General features: G+C 38.9%; 1 protein-coding gene across 5 annotated transcripts; it reads left to right on the plus strand.

Moving 5' to 3' along the window:
• Positions 1-525: 525 nt before the first annotated feature.
• Positions 526-20,452, plus strand: RB195_002980 (uncharacterized protein; the record flags this gene model as incomplete). 5 transcript variants are annotated; one of them, XM_064200464.1, is made up of 14 exons in its annotated part: positions 526-574; positions 642-701; positions 5,717-5,813; positions 6,034-6,188; positions 7,109-7,163; positions 7,469-7,534; positions 8,365-8,437; positions 9,678-9,737; positions 10,091-10,277; positions 10,447-10,541; positions 10,746-10,868; positions 10,934-11,017; positions 17,476-17,518; positions 20,298-20,452. In XM_064200464.1, the coding sequence occupies 14 exons, from the start codon at positions 526-528 to the stop codon at positions 20,450-20,452; spliced, it is 1,302 nt and encodes a 433-aa protein (XP_064056341.1). The 5 variants fall into 5 exon arrangements, with proteins under 5 accessions (XP_064056341.1, XP_064056343.1, XP_064056342.1 ...); XM_064200461.1 differs by lacking the exon at positions 8,365-8,437 and adding an exon at positions 13,019-13,168 and having other exon boundaries at positions 9,665-9,737; XM_064200463.1 differs by lacking the exon at positions 9,678-9,737.

Consider the following 20,452-nt stretch of genomic DNA (forward strand, 5'->3'; position numbering starts at 1 on the left):
GAATTTGTAAGAATGTCGCTGAAGCTGAATGAGCTTTTTTAGGTGTTGAATGTCTTACCGTTTCAGTTTCCTAAAGTTGAATTTTTCTTTTTCTTCTTCTTGTTTTCTTTCTGTTCTCATCTAGCTAATGTTTCTTCTTTGCATTTTGTCTCATTTCATTTTTGGTCTTCTAGTACAGGTCTATTAATGTCGTTCAAATCGTCTTATTATGTTTTCCGAGGAACTAGTCGGTTTAAATCTTTCTTAAACGTGTTTCTTATTTCAAATTCGTCGTGTGAACAGCACGCACGAAGATTACGTTTTTCTTTCTTTCTTCGGTTTTTTTTCTTGTCTTTCAGAAACGAGACTTTCTAGAATATTTCCTGCGTATGCTGTTGTTCTCTGGTTTTGAGCTTTAATTTTCGATTTTCATTTTTATCCCTTCCATTTTTCTTCTGCGACCGCCCAAATTCTTTCAACAATCGTTTCAACGTTCGGACATTCCTAACGAACTCATTGCTCGATTTTGTGCTTTCGCATGGCGACATGTTGCAATTCCTCGTTTTCGATTCGTGTCGTCGCTCCTTGTTGGATGGTGTTTTTATCGCTGCCAAAATTAAATTTTGTGTAGGCGCCTCAAATTAAAATCGGCATATTTCTAGGACGACGACAGCTGTTTCACGAAATTGCGAAACGCGCGTGGCTTTTCGAGGAATGCGAAGGTGAGTGAAGATCAGTTTGTCCGAGTTATCCGTTCTTGGAAAAGTAAGCAAGCTGTGGATTAGATATCGTACTCACTTTTTGTTGCTAACTCATCGATTGTCGTGGCTAAGCTGCTTATCGTGCACTGGAACCCCATCCAATATATGCCTGTGTGTGTGGGCGACCGGCTAGTATCCTCAGCTGAGCAGAAGTCGTTCAGACTTGTTGTCAGCGACGTTATTAGTCTGGCTAATGTCAGCGTTGAGGTGTTTCGTGACATTTTCGAGCATCACTGAGACGAGATTTATGCTCTCTGGGAAACCGTATGCATTTGGCTACGGTTGCCTGCTTAACTCTTCACTTCTACTTCATCCATATTGCGTATCCGCTCCTTTTCGCCTCCCAGGCAATCAAGATCCTAGCTTGCTTATCCTACATCCGCCAGATCAACAACAAATCCCCCATCTAACGACTTTCACGGCCAAATAACGTAAAAGAGAGCGCCCATATCCATTGCTAGCATTCAAAATTAACAATAATTAAGCACTTCTCCTAAACTTTAGCGATTATGCCCGCATTGATAGGGCATTCCCATTTCTTGCGAATTAGTCAGAGTATTAGGGACAGAGCGCATTATTGGAAGTGCATGCTTATGTCGTTGTATTGCATTGTAATGTCTTATAACTCCTTACCTAAGTTTTACTCGCACAATTATTTCCAGAAATTATGCCAGATACGAGGCTTTTTCCAGTGTAACAAATTATCATCTCGGAAATCTGAATTTACACTGTCGGCTTTTCTTTTAGAGTCATATAAGATATTCTCACTCACGATTTTCTGGTAAGGCCTTTTTTTTCGAATTCTGTTTTCAGAAAAACCTCATTTCAATAGCTTTCGTTCTTTATTTTCAAAAAAAAAAAAAAACTTCTCTAGCTCTTTTTAACGGAAATTTCATCCTTGTCTTGCTGTTTTTAGTGTTTTCTAGGAGTGGCTCACTGGTGCCGCTTTTGAATACATAAACTCTGATTTGGGGCATTCAATTATGGGTTTTCGCCTCTTTTTTCTCTGCTTATTTGAGAAATTTATTCATAGTTAGAAATTTTGTCCGAAAAAATTTTGTTTTTGTTCCTCTAATATGTTTGTATATTTTTGGGATTTTGGAACCGTTCACGTTGATATCAAAAGAACTACTGAAGATCGAAAATCGATCTACATTTTCCATTTATTTGTCATCTCTGCGCCATTTCGAGGGCGCATACGTAAGGAAAAAACGGAAACCTGAGCTTTATTCATGATCCATTTGGCTATGTCTCCTTTGTCTTTTGCTCGCTGCTTTCGTCGGCGAAAATATTGTGAATCCAGGATATCATATGATAGCTACCGCATATGATATATCCAGGGTATGATTTTCCTCGAATAAGCAGATTTGCAATGTTATTGGAGAAATGTTTTCCATTTAATGTGAATCTATTCCACCTTTCAACTCTTTTCTTCTGTTTTATGCCATAACGATGTGACATATGTAGCCTGACATCTTCTTTTTCTATTTGGTGGGAGGATTTGTCTAGACAGCCACAGACTAAGGTAAAACATTCTGTTTTTCCATTAATATGCAGCTAATATATGGTTTTGAGTGTGTTTTCCTGGATTACATAGCGCAGTATTTGATTTATGCTCAAAAGTCCCCAAATACTTATTTTACTGATGTACAATCATTTTACAGCATCGTCAGTCCTAATGTTTACCGAGAACCGGTTACGTTAACCCTGTACACGTATTATGACTCAATGTCCGGATAGCTGACTCATTTTCAATGCGATTTCATCGACTTGCAGATTTATACATCTGTACTTGTGTTTCGATAGACTGTTTTCTTCAGTCGAAGGGATTTATCATTAAGATTTTATTTTGTACTATTATACTGTGGATTTCCTATGATGAAAATGAGATTTCAAATGCATAGTTTTGAGAGTTTCCTACATTAAATAAAAGGATTTGTACACGCTTTCCAATAAAATTTTCCTGATTTTTTTATTGGAAGAAAATTGAGGATTTCTGCATCTTATTCGCCGAGACAATGAATTTGCAAAGTTTCGTCTCGAAACTATGACATTCTACATGCATAAGTTCGCGTTCAAGCTGACAGCAAGCCCGTTGCTCCGCCTCCATCTGGAGCTCGATGTCCTTTATGCATCCGTCGAAGTTTGGCAATGCTTTAAATAGTGCGGCTCTTGTTCAGTCCTTATTCACAGGTCTAATGTGGATGAAGTCGTTTTTTTTACACTTTCTTAATCGTTCTTCTCCTTGAACTGTCCAGCTCCGAACTGTTTGTTCTGGTGTTTGCACATCTTTTTCCCAGAGTATTATTTAAGAAATCATCGTCTCGATTTTTACTACCATTTCTCGTATAAATTATAAACTATCGGAATTTTCTGTTCGTTGCTGAATAATGAGCAGGTTACCCCTATCGAATAGTTTCGTCTTCTATAGCACTACGAATCTTCTAGGTGTCCGCTTACACCCTACGGCATCACTCTTTTCCGTTTCCGTGTCCTTTATTTCCTGCTTTCCTGAATTAACGTTTAGTGTGTACGTCGTTAATGGCTAGAAAAGAATGTAAGGTCGAAATTAAATGTATCTCATGCTGACAAGTCGTTCAAGTGCACAAAAATGTCACTTCGTCTCTAATTAGTTATTCTACCTATTGTTATTTGTTCCCGTGTAAGGACGGCTGTGTTATTGATTCAGGGCTGAGGCTTTGTGCGCGATATCGGCTCTGTTCCTTTTAAAAATTCAATTTAATTTATTTCTTGAAAATGTCGGAACAGAGGAAATTGTGAAGCACCTCACTCATAGTCATTCTTAATATTTGGTTTAAGCATTTATTACCTCAATTTTTTTTATCTCTGGCTGATTCACCGTTGCGTAAATTTTTGCTTAAAAAAACCCCAAATTCACAAATGAGAAATCTATCATAGCTGGGATTATAACAGAGGTTATTGCTCCCCTCCCCTTAGTCTTTTTTGCCTTGCCTATGTACTAGTTAAGTATGTATTTATTTGTGTAAACACATCAATTTTCTGATAGATCTCTGATTTTCTTCGAGTTCTGGAAGAGATTACTGCCAACGTAGACCTTTCTTCTGATGAAATTAAGGTAGGTAAGGAAATTAAGTTGAATTAAAGAAATTAAGGTGCACTTTTTTTGCTGCAAAGCTAACTGTATTAAAGTTAAAGTTAAAGTTTAAAGTTTCTGACGTTGATCAATCCGCTTGGGACGTGCCCCCACGTTCACTTCAATTCAGAATCGTTTGAGGTTTACGAACGTGTATCTGGCCTATACAATGACTTGCAGTGGCTAGCCGATGTGTCAATTCAGTGCTTTTATCCTCCCACACAAGTCTGGTACCAATTTATCGATCCCGGAGAGATGAAAGGCTTGGTGAGCACTTAGGAGGATTCGAACCTCCGATCGATCGTGCAGGAAGCGGAACCTCTAGCCACTACACTACATCCGCCCTTGTATTACAAATACAAATAGCGCTATTCAGGGATATAGATCTCTGTAGATGCGGATTTCTGAAAACTGTTGAGAAGCGGACGTGCTCGAAGTGGCGTTCTGCGCATACTATTGTTAGATGCGTTTTTTGTAAATGAGCACAAGTCGCTTGTTGAATGGCATCGTTTGCAAGGAATCACACAAAAGCACTGAACATCAGCTGTGAGACGGAAAGTAGCTTGAAAGCCGATCAATTTCCGAGCATTTTCATCCGCGAACTTATGAATTTCCACCGCTGAGAGGTCGTTTGCCGTTAGGCAGTTTTTAGCGTAGCTCTGATAACGAGTTGGTGGCTGCTCTATGCGAATTCTTCAGTGGTCTACTCACTTAGCAAGTAGGTGCACACGGACGATTTCTACTAAACTTTTTTAAAATTGCAGAATTGTCATTAAAAAATCTGCTATCCCTTTCCTGTCTATTGACATTTTAGCTGATAGATAAGCAGATGTCAGATGTTGCCGGTAGAGAAAAGCAGTAAACTGAGCATACATTATCAAATTTCATATTTGGTCACCTGAGCAGGATTCCCTATATTTGATCACTAATTTAGATTAATTGAACGATAAAGCTAAGTTTTGTATACTGTACACCATTGTACTGTATACCACAGGTAGATCGTGGTATACTCTCAAGTATCAGATTGCAGCTAACCACACAGCTAACTTTTTAGACAGACATTTTTCAACTGGGCTGCTTGCGCAGGTGTTGTCTTGCTTTTGGAAAACGCCTTTCTACATAAGTTTACCTTTTTTCTATATTCGTCTAGAGATTTGATCAGAATATAGGAAAAAATCATTTAGAAACTAGGGGAAGTAAGCTCTCATATTTGATCGAGAGAGACTGACAGTAGTAAATTGCCTTGTTTCAATGTGGAATCATTATTTTCTCATCAACATAATGGATGATGCATTGAAGTAGTTATTTACCACGCCTCATATAGATGAAAGCTCATTCGCTGCAGTTGTGAGTGCTCGAGAAATTGAATTTCTAGTGAAGACCAATTCCTCGAGCATTTACTGACTTGTTTCTTGAATTTCTTCTTTCTCGCTGAATTTCCGGTTTCAAGGAGGCTATAAGGTCAGTTAGGGTCGTCGCACCTGGGTGGATGTGGTTGTGGGCGTTTTGACGGGGGTGTGGAATTAGGAGTTCGGGTCACGTCCAGCTGGTAGGGAAGCGCTCAAGAATTGTACATGAATGGACTATGCTGATCATCACGTTAATTTGTTGGTTACTTCAATTGTTTACGTATTTATTTCAAACTCTCTCAAAGCAATAAGAACAGAACTGCTGTTTTTTGCACGCTATTAATATGCCAGTGGTTTTATTTCATGGTACCATTGAGCTTGCAATTGCACAGTTTTCTGCATGCATAGCACTACATTTGGAATGAATTTGCTACTTTCTTTCTGGCTTTTAAAACTCGAATTGTCTACAATATAATTTTAATGATGCTCTCCTTCAAGCTTTGCTCATTAAGGTGAGAAGCGTCTTCGACAGGGCATGGTTGTCGGTCCTACTATGAACGCCTCAACAAAATTCAGCGACAATTACGAGGTTAAGGAAGAACTTGGAAAGTGAGTTCAACATCGGTGCTAAAAGTTCCTGATTTTGGTTACTTTTGAAGGAGGTTGGCTGTTCGTGAATAGCTTCCATGCATGAATATGAACAACATAAAGCAACAAGACATATAGTAGAACATATTCAATGAATATGAATATGAACATGAATTTGTTTTGAATTGAATTTGAATTTTGATGCCAGTTGCTACCGATAGGTTTTCACGCGTGCTTACAGAGGAGCATTCTCGGTGGTTCGCCGGTGTGTACACAAAGCAACCGCGGCCGAATATGCCGCGAAGATTATTAATACGAAGAAGCTGTCCGCAAGGGATTTCCAGAAATTAGAACGAGAAGCAAGAATATGCCGAAAGCTACAGCATCCGAATATAGGTGGGTTAATCGACTTGCCGCAGAACAGTGGAACTGGCTTTCTAAGAGTTCCTTATTTGGTAGTTCCTCTTTCCTTAAAACTTTTGGATATTCCGAAATAGTAGTTGAGATATGCAGTTCTCTTTGCTTCATTAAGATCCGCAAATCTCCTAAGATTCAGGAAATATGGACCACATTTTTGCCCTTCATCTGGTTACAGAAAAAAGATCAATTCGGTGCTGACGAATTAATTACGCTTGTACTCAGCATTTCTTTTAACATTTTATGATTTATTGCTTTTTTTACACTTCTTTCCGGATATTAAATTGATGCACCTAAACTCTTGCTCATATGTCACTGCCGATAAAATTATTTTTGGAACGAAAATTGGATCCCTACTTCTAGTTACTTTTCTAATTATTTTTAGAATCCTGCATAATTAGGACAAAGCTATAGGAAAAACCTATAGCAAAACATTAGGACAAAGCATTTTTTGCTTTCTATTTCCAGAATATTTCTTAATTTCATTAATCCAAAGAATATTGGGAAATGAAGAGACGTTCATAAAATATTTGCGCGAAATTCAATTTCGGGCAAGTTCATTGTGAATACTAAAGAAAAATTCAGGATTATTTCTGAAGGCCTCCACGATCTTAAAGAGAACAAATAATGTAACCATCTCAAACTCTCAAAAAAAAATTTCACCTTAAACCTTAAAAAACCTCAAAAACCTGGACGATTTTTTTTTAAACTTTGGAATCATTTATGGCATCAGATGTTTTTTGTGTAAAAGTTTCTGCATTTATCGAAGAACCGATCAGTGTTTTCTCTGAAATGTCATAACGTTTTTTAAATCTGTCTTCGGACTGTATGCCAGTGATTCGAATTTGACTCATTTTATGATCTTCTGGTGAATTTCCTTCACTTTCCACTCATTTCAGTTCGTCTACACGATAGTATACAAGAGGAGTCGTTTCATTATCTAGTGTTCGACCTGTGAGTCTTGCTTTCTTCTTTTTCCTTGATTTTCTTGGCGTTTCGTATACTATGAAGTCGACTCACGTTAGCCCGCAACTGCAAAACATCTTTCGAATTAGCGGCAGGGACAGGTTTTTCTAACAAAATTTCATCCACAAGTGGGCGCTGCTCATCTGAGAGACGTCCCAGCAGAAGTAAGTGCTGAAATTGAATTAGGACAAGAGCACATTGGTGCCCTCTCCAGCAAAAAGTAAGCATCGTTCGCTTTTGCAATGAACAGCGAAGGGAAAGTCAGCAACATGGAATGAAGTAGAGTGTTTCAGAGTCACCGGTGGTGAATTATTCGAAGATATCGTCGCTAGAGAATTCTATAGTGAAGCAGATGCAAGGTGAGTTGAAATATTATGTACGACGGAAGTTTCGGAAAGAAGCTGAGCAGCTTTTTGAATTCAAGAGAGCCCAGTCGGTGAATTAGAGGAGAGCGATAAGTTTTATTGAGGAACGAATAATAGGAGTTCCGAGCTCAATGCCCATTCGGAATTCTTTTCCCATACACATTTCTTACGTCTCAGAATTCCACTTTTTACAGATAAATGGAGGCTTTTGTTGTTTTTTTCATTTCCCCATCTTTTTTTAGATCATGAAAATTTCACTAGTGTTCGTGAAAACGCGGTTAGCGGTAAATTACCCAAAGGTTTAGTTTTAATATACAAACTGTTTTCTCACTGAAATTAGCTCCTCACCACTGAAAACATTTTTTTTCGGTGATAAGTCTTTAGGAAACCTGAGTACAAATTCGAATGAACTCCGTCACGGTTTTTAATACATAATACGCAACTTTTCAGGTAATCTCCCTAACCGTCCTGATTTTGGCCCCTTTTTCGATTTATGCTTGTGTAAATGCTAAAATACAAGGAAAAAGAATATGATTTGAAAAAGCATTTTCCGGTGCAGAAATACGATAGTTATATCATTATAAACTCTACTGCTCCGATTTGATCTTTTCTTTTGAATTTTCAGTTTGGAATTAGAAGTAAACTTAAAAGAAATTAGGATTTAAAAATTGGTAACTTCTACTACTAATTTTGTTTATTCACTGATTTCGAGAGTCAGTGATTTTTAAAGGAAAAAATGATTTTTCTTCGTTGATTTGCTAACAACTTAAGGTCATGTTAGAAATCTCCACAGAAATCACTTCGGTTATATAACTCGATTTTAGTTACTGTATTTGGCAAATCCTTGAAGGAGTTGATTACTGCCATCAACGTGGCGTTGTTCATAGAGATATGAAGGTTTGGTTACGGTTGAATGATTGGTCGTAGTATGCTTACCGCTTTCCTTTCTAACCAATGGCCACCATTTGCCTGGATTGCTTTTCTATGAATTAACCGGTTGGTAAAAAACGGGATTTTTTTTTCTTGATTAATGACTGTCGCCTTCATTTCGTTGCCGTCGCTCAGGGCGTAACGCTTAAAGGCAGCGTATCGCGAAACTGACGTAGTTAGGAAAACTGGGGAAACATATACAGTTGGGATGTAGAATACGAGTATGACGTGGTCCCAGTCAATTCCCCTCAAATCCTCTTGAAAAACGTGTTCTCACGTGTCTCGTAGGAACAAACTCATTTTCCCACGCCGCTTCTACTGAGTACGTTGGAACACGTCTCCTTCCAACACAATCCGGTCCAACTAACGACCTATGGATGACTTTTACTTGAATAGGCTGGCGAGAGAACTTCATTGATTCTCGACGCCCCGCTCGCGGACGCGGTGCGTGCACCAAGTTGGAGCGTTTTTGCGCATCGCATAGGAACAAACTTACTTTCCCACGCCGTTCTCAAGAAGATTAAATAAGTTGAAGGGAGTCGCACTCATACTCGTAATCTGCATCCCGAACTTTACATATATTTTTTCGTAGCTGCCCCAATTACGTCATTTTCGTGACACGTTGCCTTTGAACTGCCAGCAGAGTTTACAGGGGCACCGTCCTGCAGCTGTGCGGTTTGGTGGTTATTGAAACTTTGGTTGCGGACGTTATATAACCGCAGAGCCGCTAGAGCGCGCCTACCGAGCTGTGAACTCTGGTGGCTGGCGTCATTACGTAGCTGTTTTGATGGGTTCTTGTTTGGGTCTGATGGCACATCTTTCTTTGGATAATTCCCACGGTTTGACTGACACTGTGGCTTTTGAGCAGTGTGGCTGACGGGATAGGTTTATTTTGAAGGCATTGCACCCATTTTAGGGTTTTGAAGAAAAGCTTATTCAAATCCAGTAGGAAGTCCGAGAGGACAGAATAAGTTCTGACCCTATACATAAACATTGCTCAGACTCTAGTCTTATTTGCTCAAAAGGAGAATATTCGAACGTCACGGCCGGACACATGAAAAACTAAAAAACGTTTTTGCAAATAAACTTATTGTATAATTAAACAACTATTCTCATTCGCTATGAATTCGTAAAATAGCGCTTTTCCTCTTCCGTTGTTCTTTCGTTCTACTAACCCTTTGTGTGCCGTTTCAGTCATTGTATCCAGCAAATTCTCGAATCAATCGCCTACTGCCATCAAAACTGTATTGTGCACAGGGATCTAAAGGTATGACGTAGTGAAACGTTTACAGTAATCCACACGAAATAGATCCCTAATGCGCGTGCAGTACTAGAAACGCCTGGGTTCCACCAGTTGTTTTGAATAGTTTCAGGATTTTAATTGAGAAGCGGTTATTTTGTAGTCTTCGTTAGCGTTTTTCTCTCCACCGCGGAGTAAACACAACAGAAATTCTTCGGATTATCAAACTTCCAGATGCTGGATGAGTGACAAGGTTGCAAAAATGAGCCTAACTCTTCAGTTTTCGGCTTTCCTTTACTTTTGCATTTTCCTTTGTTATTAGTTGGGTTAACGTGGTATTTCTCCTTGTATATTAAACATTTTAACACTGTCATTTTTAGCCTGAAAATCTTCTACTTGCCAGTAAAGCGAAAGGAGCGGCTGTGAAGTTGGCCGATTTCGGACTAGCCATTGAGGTTGGTCAAGACACAGAGGCTTGGTTTGGCTTCGCAGGAACGCCTGGTTATCTGTCACCGGAAGTGCTGAAAAAGGATCCATATGGGAAACCCGTTGATATATGGGCTTGCGGTGAGCTTAGAGCTTTTTCTTTCAAAAAGAATTCGAAAAATAATGTATTTCGACAGCGAAGTCGTCCCTCGTAATTTTTGTGGTGTTCAGTTAGATTATCGACACATGATCATCCTTATCTCAATTATTTTATTTTATTTTGATTGACCTTGATTTGGAGGGGTTACAGGTGTGATTCTCTATATTCTACTGGTTGGTTATCCTCCTTTTTGGGACGAGGACCAGCACCGACTCTACGCACAGATCAAAGCTGGCGCTTATGACGTGAGTTTTGGAATTACTGTAAAATTTCCACAAAGAAGGTGGATCTGGTAGAGATCCGTAATTTGCGAGGTCTCAAAAATCTGTTTTCGATTACTGAGAAGTTATTTCTTTCTTCACAACTTTGTTGTAGCAGTTAAGTCGTAGTTGTAAATTTTTGAGCATTTACTTTTTTCCTCAAACTTTTCCATTCACATCTTATTACAGTACCCAAGCCCAGAATGGGATACAGTAACCCCAGAAGCGAAGAGTCTTATTGACAGTATGCTGACAGTTAATCCCAAGAAACGGATCACCGCCGATCAAGCGCTCAAAGTGCCGTGGATTTGCGTAAGTTTCACAAAATCTCGTCAGTAGTATTACATCTTCTTTTACGCACTCGTCGATGTCTTCAGAATCGAGAACGTGTAGCGTCTGTCATGCATCGGCAAGATACTGTAGACTGCCTGAAGAAGTTCAACGCAAGAAGAAAGCTCAAGGTAGGTTTACATGCTAGTACTGGCATCAGTTCGTGGCATGATATGCGCTACTGGGGGTTAGGTAGGCGGGCCGATTTGGCAGGTGTCACTAGTTTTTCAGTTTCCCTACTGTAAAATTACTTTGCTTACTAGAAAATATCGGAAATAGTCATATTTCTAATCGGAGCCAATGAATTGCTTCATTAACAGCTCGACGTCAACAAAAAATTTATCCTTTTGGATTTGGTCAGAATGTGGCGATAGAGCACGTATTTAAAGCGCCTCGTTGAAATTTCAGAATTTCGGCTGTTACGATTATCTTCATGTTCCGGTTGAAAAAGTCTATTATTAAAAAAGCTCTACTTTTTGTTGTGAATTATTATTTATTGATGATTCCGAATGTAGTTTTCACAGCGAAAAAAAATGCTTTGCACAAGATCATTCTTCTTTCAGAGGAAGTTTTGCCATCGGTTTTCGTCATTTATTGTGTTTCCTTCTTTACGCAATCTTGCAGACTGCAACGAACATTCACTTCATGATATTTTTTGTTGTTGAAGAAGTTTGCGGTTAGAGTTCGTCGTAAAACGTAAACGTACGTATAGCATGGTCAAAACGACATGAAGTAGTTACGTAAGCGGGTGCTCTCGAAACGACGCTGCATAGCGTAATGGTTAGGATCGCGAGAGGACTTTGACTAGCACCATCCATGCCTGCAACTCGCGATTGTTCCACGTCGATTCCAACCGCCGTCTCCACCGTAACCGCTGACGCAGCCACACCGTGCTTCATGTTGTTTTGACCCGACTATAAACGTGCGCGCAAAATTTCGAAAATCAAACCTCTTTTATTCGTTCTCATAACACCAGCCAAGTCGTACCGTATCTCTAGCTGTGCGCCTAAACAATTTTGTAATGCCGTGTAGTAACGCGTGTTTGCCCCATTTTATCACTTTTTTTCTGCCTGTTTTTTTTTATTTCCACTCTTTTTCTTTGACATTCATTATTTGCTTCTTTTGATTTTTTTTGTCATCTTGGGCTATTCATAGTATACAGTGGTACTGCTGACTTTACGTTCGCATTTGTAGAACATTGATGTCTTTTTTGAGTTTTTTTTACATACACTAAGCGCTTCGTGGTGTGAAATTATCATTTTGAAAACGATGGATTTGTTCTCACGACTACGCGAGAACATCCATCGAGCTCGCACGCCAAAAATCTCAACAAGCCTTTTGTATTACTACCCTTTCTCGTCAACACATTGTTTTTTTTTGTTTGCGTGCGTGAAGAAATGCTCATCGCATGCGTTTGTTTTTATTCTTTCTTTCGTTTTTTAAAAAATGTTTCCGTTCTTCTGAAGTGACGTCGCACGAGAAGTGCAACCGTGGAACTACTTGTTTCTTGCATGAGGAATGAAGATCAGAGGAATGATGGAATGAATAGATGAAGGAATGTTGTGATGAATGTAGCATCACTTTTAGTGCTCTCTGTCTATTCTTCATCCTACTTTGCCTATCTATCTGTATCTCCTGGTTTTTCGATTGTCTCAAAAGTTGCGATCAAATCAATTTCGACTTTTTTGAAAGAGTGATCTGTTGGATGTTGACTTTAAACAAATCAGCTGTCTTACGCTGTAATACGTTCAGAATACATTTCTATGAAGAAGATTTATGTGCGAAATTTTTTACTGTCTTAGTCCTTAGTGTTTTTTTTGCGGCAAGTTCTTGCGAGAACTGGTCTCTAATTTAGTTTCCTCTGGAAGTGCTTCCTTTTTCAATACAAAACAAGAAGTGACCTGCTCAAACCGAGTGCAATTCTATATGTTCTGGGAAAAGCAACTAGTAAAAAAGTTAGTCATCTGCAAAGAGTAACTTTTTTTGAAGTGGGGAAGGTCAATTGATTGATGCGCAACTTTCGACGCAACCTCTGTGATTTCTGTCTCTCCGAACTCTCTTCTCCACCTGTCGTCGTCCGTTTGTGTACCACCATCTAAGAAGAACTGAGAACAACAATCTGCCCATAAAAGGCCGCAATCTCCGCCGTGAAAATGGTGACGCGAATCAGTGGCGTGCTGAGGACCAGCGATTCGACCGGCAGTGTTGCATCGAACGGCAGCGGACCCGAACCGGGAACGTCATCATCACAACCCAGCAGTCCACAGCACCCTACACAAGAGGTACACACCGTACACCCTACACGAACCGTACACAACATCACCAACATCGCCATCACCTGCTTTCACGCTTCGTTGCCTCGACCCTGGCACACTGCCGTCTGTATCTGTGTGAAAAACCACGCTCTTTTCCCACTTTTATGTGAGGAGATGCAGTGAAGGAATGCGTTCAGATGCTTCTGCTCAGAATGACAGACGGCACTGTGACGTAGATTAATCTTTCACCCCTCCTGTCTAACCTTTATAAACTCTTTCATCCTCCGCTGATACTTATTCCCCAAAGTCGGCTTTTGTGATCTATGCTCTGTTTATGATATGAAAATTTCTTGAGAAATTTCTGAAGAACGTCCACAAATTTGGAGCTTTTCGCTGATTTCTTCGAATGTCATATTCATAAGTTTGCTCAATGAGATTTGCAATTTTCGGCTGTTATTGAACAAAAAAGGGAAGAGCATGGCTCCTGTATACTGTACTCAATTACTACAATGTTTACTTCTTGCAATAGGTATATACTATAGTGGAGATATTGTCTCTTTTTCGTCTATTAACACCAGGAATGTTGAGATGTCTATAGATTAAAGAGAATACAAAAAATGCATTTGAACTGCGCATAACAGTTTGATAAAGGTGTCCTTACTTATCTCTATTGAGTGTGAGTCCGAGCCGACTTTGTGGCAGAGTATAACTCGTCCGCGACGGGTACATGCAGCGCAGCCACACCCTCGCTTACCGTGTGTTTTTTCTTGCTTCCGTACTTCAGGGACGAGCTACAGCTGCTTGCGCTGGTAACTCGAATCCAATGCTTCCTATCTAATAGCTATTAGTTTTAAATCGTAATAGCTGTAGATATTTCTTATGTGTGTCACATTCTCCTCTGTTTGTGTTTTGCTGTTTGTGCACAGATGTGTCTGCTAGGAATTAGGTCTGCTTTGGTTTATTGAGGTGCACATCGAATTTAGTCTTTCAAGCGAAAATTTGCAATTTCAAGTAGATGAAACAGGAAATTGCGAATTTTCCAGTTTCATCTTCTGGATAAATTCACAAACTATGTCGGATGAGGGACGATTCCTCCGCGTTCTGCTAAAATGTTAGCGAAGCATAGAAAATATGAGGTGGAACTTTTTCTTTTTGATTTTGGGAGGGATGATACAATAAAATGTGGAATCTATGATATTATGGCGAAGATCCCGTGGCGAAAATTTTGTGTCCCTATGAAGCTTTCAAGAATAGTGTATTATTTAGCCCAAATTGCTTTTGAAAGCTTGCCCCAAATATGAAAAGATTGCGAACGTGCCGGCCGTCTCCCCCATTTCCGGTCTCGGAATATTATTGAAAATTGCATTCTTCAGGTAGAACGCTAGTATGCGGGATTTTTGTTGTTATTTTCAAAAAGTTATTTCGATGTTGGGTGTCAAATATTTGTTGAGATGAAAAATGACCTTGATCATGTGTAATTAACTCATATACACACAAATCATGATCAGATCCTTCTTGAAGCTGTCCGATAAATAGTAGAAGGAGCAGATTTGCAGAAATGTTGTTGAAATATTGGTATTGAAGTATTTTCATTTCTAATCTATTCTGTTTTGTTCTAAAATCCATTAATTATCTTTAAATACTGATTAAACCTCATACCACAAAAAAAGAAAAGACTCAGGCGCGTAAGTCGAATTACAGAGGCACAATGGAAAAAAAAGCCAAAAAAATACAATGTGAAAATTGGTCGACACAAGTTCGACAGCCCGCTGAGTCTCTTTTTTGCAGAGGAGTTAGAAACTAAAACGATGTACTTCTGAAAGATGAAAAATTCAATTATAAGTAGCTTTAATCAGTTTAAAAGTGAATTTAATAGAATTTAGTGACAAAAAAAGCTCAGATTCTCTGGACATTGTTAGGTCTAAATGATCGAAATTAACCTCGTGATAAGAGAACCAAAGGAAGTATTTTAGGTAATTTTCAGAGAAGAAGGTTTGCCTTACATTATAGTAATACCGCTGTTTTTTCTACTTCCTAGTGTTTTTGGATTTTAAATGGGAAGAAAAATGGCATTTCTCCTATCTTTTCCCTCTCAAAATTTGGAAATTAATGTAATGTGACACCTGCAAGAGAAAATCCTCGGCTTCAACATACTAAAAGATAGTATGCTTTGCGCTACGTTATTCCGAATTGTTGAATTTTATTCGGAAAAAAAATCGGGGTTTTTCTAGCTTCTCCCAATCCAGAAAAGCGGAACGGCGTTTTGGAAAAATCGCCAATGTATTCGGATAGAGGCACTAAGGAAACCCTTGTGTGCAAAATTTCTCCTTTCCGAACCGCCTGATTCATGTGGGAAAAATCCGAAAAAGTCGAATAATTTCAAAAATTTCTCATGTGATTTCCAAAAAGACTAGGAGGTGAGAAATACAGCGGTATGAATGTTTGTAGTGCAAACCTTCTTCTCTCAAAAACTACCTAAAATATTTATTTTGGTCATCTCGTCACGGAGTTATTCTCAATCTTTCAGAGCTAACAGTGTGCACAGAATCTGAGCTTTTTTGGCCTCTAAACTGCAATACATCCACTTTTAACCTATGGAAAAATAATTACAGTTAAATCCTTCGGCATTTAGAAGTAGTTTCCAGTTTCTATCTCTTTTGCAAAAATTTGCCTCAGTGGGGTGTCGAACCGGCGTGGTTCCACTGGTACGTCATCAACACTTTGAACATTTTCAGAGCAAAATGTTGGGGCTGTCATACTGCCCTACCCCTGAAACTTAACATAAACTTTGTAGTTTATGTGATCGTTTAATATTATTTATTAGAATTTTTTGTAATGTATGTGATTATTTAATCCTAAGCAATATTTTGTTCTGGTTTTTATGCCATCCTCCATTAAGTACTCCCCACCGTACACTCCCTTACGTCCCCCTTCAATTGCAACCTCCTCCCTTTACGACCTACCGATGAGAAAATCCTACCGCACGCATGAGCCTGGATGAGGAGCTTACCAGTGTTAGTTGCTTTTGTTGGAAATTCCGCTGAAGATTTTTTTAATGCTGGAAACTGTTGAATAACAAATTGAATCGAGGGTATCGAATATCAAATATTAGCTTATAATAGGAAACTGTAAACTTACTTAGGATACTTGAGAACTTAGTAAGAACTTACTTTTTGGAACTCCTTTACTGAGATGAACTAGGAGAAAATGCTGTGAATGTGTTACGAAGGATAGTAAAAAGTACTCATTTATGAGAGAACCCCTCAGAAAAGACGACGGTATGTCTTAAGAATGTTTTAGATTTATTTGTTGACTAAATAAGCAGTTTTTTTAGTATTTGTATGGAAACCCTACATCAGTAGCCAATTAATTTTCTGTCAACCATTCTCTTTGGCTGGGCAGAAGCTGAGCAAAGCAAAAAATTAAACGGGAAGCAGATCAAACTTGATTCAAAACTGAATTACATATCTTTTAACGTTAGTTGTTAGTTCTTTTTCAATTCACTTCAGCTCAACAAAAACTTCAGAGAAACCACTAAAGAGGTGTTATTTTTTCAGATATTCAGGGTGGTTTTCAAAAAAATACTTTTTTTGTACAAAATTATGGGAAATGGTATTGATAACAGCGTCTACGATGACTTTCAGAAAATCTCTTTTTTTAAACTAAGCTAAGGAGAATTTGCTTTACAAAAAGATTTGTTCCTCAACGAACCGTGTGCATTCCGCTGCTGTCCATATTCTACTAGAGATTGCTTTGTTTCGTGAGTGTTGCTTGGTGACTCGTAGTGGAAAATTATTTGCCGGTGGACAAAAAAGTATGCATTAACCAGTAGCAAATGTATTCCCATTTTCACTTTTTTGCATATATGCTATGTATCACTGCACTTTTTCGTCGTTTTCTCATTCCTCCATCACTTTTCGTTTCTTTTTCTAAGCGCACTCTCTCGTTGTTTTTTCGTCCTTTGATCTCTTTCCTTATGTTTCATTTTTGTTTTGTTTTTTTTTTCGGTTTGTATTTCACAGCTATCGCCTTAACTAACGAATTTATTTGTTTGTACTTGTACGCAGGTATACGCGGGTGTGCACGCGCTTTTACACCACCCACACACACACTCGCCTATTTACAGTACATAAGTTGCACACTGGCGCACGCTTTTCGTGCCCCTGCGGCACATTTGCCATCGCTACGGGATCTACCGTACTCATCGCTGCTAATGCTAACCCAGCTAATTACCACACATACACTACTTTTAAATGTTGCTTACAAGCATTTTTTTCGTTCTTACTTTTTCTGAAGTCAAATGATGTCATGGCTGGAAACTTCTCCTTTTTTAGGGTGCCATTCTGACAACAATGATTGCCGCTCGTCATCTATCGAGTAAGTTTTGCAAAGCAGCGAAATCGAATGAGTGATGAATGTGGGAGTGGGTGGAGTTGGTGTGCGTATATATTTATGTTAAGCCATATCGAGTATTCGTTGCAAATTAGCGCTGTGCCAAAATCTCCGTCATTTCTAAATGTTTCGGCAATGTCCCGTGTTTATTTCCGTCCTTCGATTTTCTTCATAGTTCAACTCAAAAATTCATCCGATACTAATAATTACAGAACTACATAATTCGGGTGTCGAATCCCAACATTTTATTGGTATAGTCGCTTTTTTCCCAAAGTATAACTTTACATGCACCGTCGGAGATTTGAGATAAGCAGGCAAGAGAAGCCCACATTCCAGTTGTGATTTTATGAGCTGTCATGAACTGCTCATGCGAAACAAATTTGTTTTTTTCTACGTTTAAATGACTTTTTTTTAAAGTGACATTACATACGTTTAACAAGTTGGGATTGGTGCTTGAAGAACTTGTGCAGTTGGCCAATTAGAATTTTACAGTTAACAGTTAGCTAGTCGAAAGCTCACATTATTGAAGTCTACACATTCCTTGAGATTTCATTTCCTTGAAAAATCAGTTCTTTTATTTGGTTACATTGGGCATTCTAGCAAAATTTACAGAAACATGGAAATAGCATTATTTGTGAGACTAATTCATTACTTTGTGATGAAATTGAACAGTCGTGTAACAATATCAACGACAGGGAAAATGTCAGGGTCGCAGCACGAATAGATAAGGATGGGAGTATACGTGTACGAGCATAATCAGGCTTAATTACCTCACTCAATTCCCGGGGTAATCCAGACAAAGTCGTACGGAACGGCCTTGAGTGATCTCATCCTCCAACGACGCAACTTGTTACGGGTCGTCTGTAGCGCGCGTCTGCAGTTGTGCTGATGAAGCACCTTCTTTTGTTTAATTGAGCTACATCAGTTAGATTTCGGACCTTGGACGACGAGTTAGGGGTTCCCCGCGTTCGGTCACGTAACTAATTGCATACTTGTAGAGGCGGACCCTAATTGGCTGTTTCACACAAATTTTTACAAATTATTGAGAGGAAATATGGGCGTGTCCACGTCTTTTTTTTTTGAAAATCATGCTCGGGAACTACATCTCTTATCCCATATGTTCATCTAGAGATCTCAACATTGTCAAATTTGTGATGAGTTTGCCTTAAAGCAGTCAAGGTAAGTTGTTAGTTAGTTACTTGCTTGCATAGTAGTTGCAACTGCGAAGTTTATGCCTTGCTAGCTGATGTGTAGACACAGTGGTTACTGTAGCTTTAGCTCTACATATACTACAACCTGTTTGGCACCAATTAGACTCGTGGGCAATTAGCGTCACAGCAATGTGGCAGTAATTAGTCAGTACGAAGCTAACGAATTCATTCCACAGCTAATTACTGTCACGTTATTAATTGCTTGCCTGTTGCGATGATGCTCGCCGTATAATGATCATGTGATGCAAAATACGCTCCTCTTTAAAAGTTTTATTGCTTCTGTTCTAGCTTCGTCCAGATCCACCATAAGGCGCAAATCAATATGATTTTTTTTCTTCGTGAATTTTCTACTTGCAACGGCTACAATACCTGTCCCCAATGACTACAATAACCCTCTTACAGAAGAGGTGGAGATTAGACGTTTTATCGACTTTACGTACTTTATTCCTTCAAATGCTGTAGTCCTGTCTTGCATATTTCCGGAAATTTTCGTTGTTTCTAGAGCAGCTTCTTCGTTTTCCTTTATCTAGTACTGTATTGCACATGGTTCCGTCCTACTATATATATGCCTGGTACGGGTTTCGATTTCCGAAACTCGGATAACGTGGGGTTGGGTTTTTTCTTAGGGTTCTTAATTAACGACTTTTGACTTCCGAAGAAGAGGCTCAGATCAAGCGCTTCGAAATTTTTTATGGATTTTCTGAAATTTCTTAAAATACACAAGATTTCGTGTTAAAACGACGGAACGATATGTAAAGTCAGTCCAGTGTTTTTTACTTATAGTTTTTTTTAACGTACGATTTCAAGAGCGACTGGTTATTCATTCGAAAATCTTTCACTTTTGCTCAATCGAAGAACAAAAATTGCACACGCAACTACATCGTAACGTTTACCAGAGGTGGAAGTTCCTCAATTTTCAATATTTGCAAAAATTTCAGGAAAAAAAAAATTCATTCAACGTTGGTGCAATGTGTTCTGTAGTTCAAAGTAAGTATGGAAAGTAGCACGAGTGCGAAAAAAAATCCGCCCAGACAGCTAAAATGCAACTAAATCGCAGTTTTTTGTCAGTAACTCGTGGCGATTAGGCATTTGGCAGTTTCGTTTTAAATGTGCGAAGTCAGTTTCGTTTCACCTCAATTCCAACTGTCCCCTCTTATTTTCTAGTGGTACCTTGAACGAATTTGATGTGCTTATGTTTGAGCACCGGTTCATTAAGAAATAAATCTTAGCCATGTTGATAAAGGAGATCATATTGAGTAAGGAGTCAAAACAGAAGCGCTTCAAAATAACTTAAAAATATTAGTAAAATTTTTGTACTAAAGTATTAAAAATTTCTATGATCTTTTGAACTTTAACCCGGGTTCTTTGTGTACGTGTACGTGCGTGAACAATTCATGACTATTTTTTCGCACTCGACTAAGGATGTTGTTCGTGTATGTGTTTTTATGTAATTACAATTTCCTAGGAGATTGCCTACGTGTCATTAGGGAACTTTAGCCCCGCTATTGATTCATGAAAATATGAGCGAGCTGCCGACTCTCGTGTCTTTGTAGATAACAACCCAACAAATATGTCCTCATTGCGTGTTTTTCCTTCACCTCCACCAGCTCACCATCTCAGCAGCTCAGCTCCATCAGCTCGACCAGCTGACAGCACACCTACAGCAGTCGAAGAGTGTCTCTCGGCTAACGGCGGCGAAGACGGATAG

Source organism: Necator americanus, chromosome IV (assembly GCF_031761385.1).
Source record: "Necator americanus strain Aroian chromosome IV, whole genome shotgun sequence".
Classification (NCBI taxonomy): domain Eukaryota; kingdom Metazoa; phylum Nematoda; class Chromadorea; order Rhabditida; family Ancylostomatidae; genus Necator; species Necator americanus.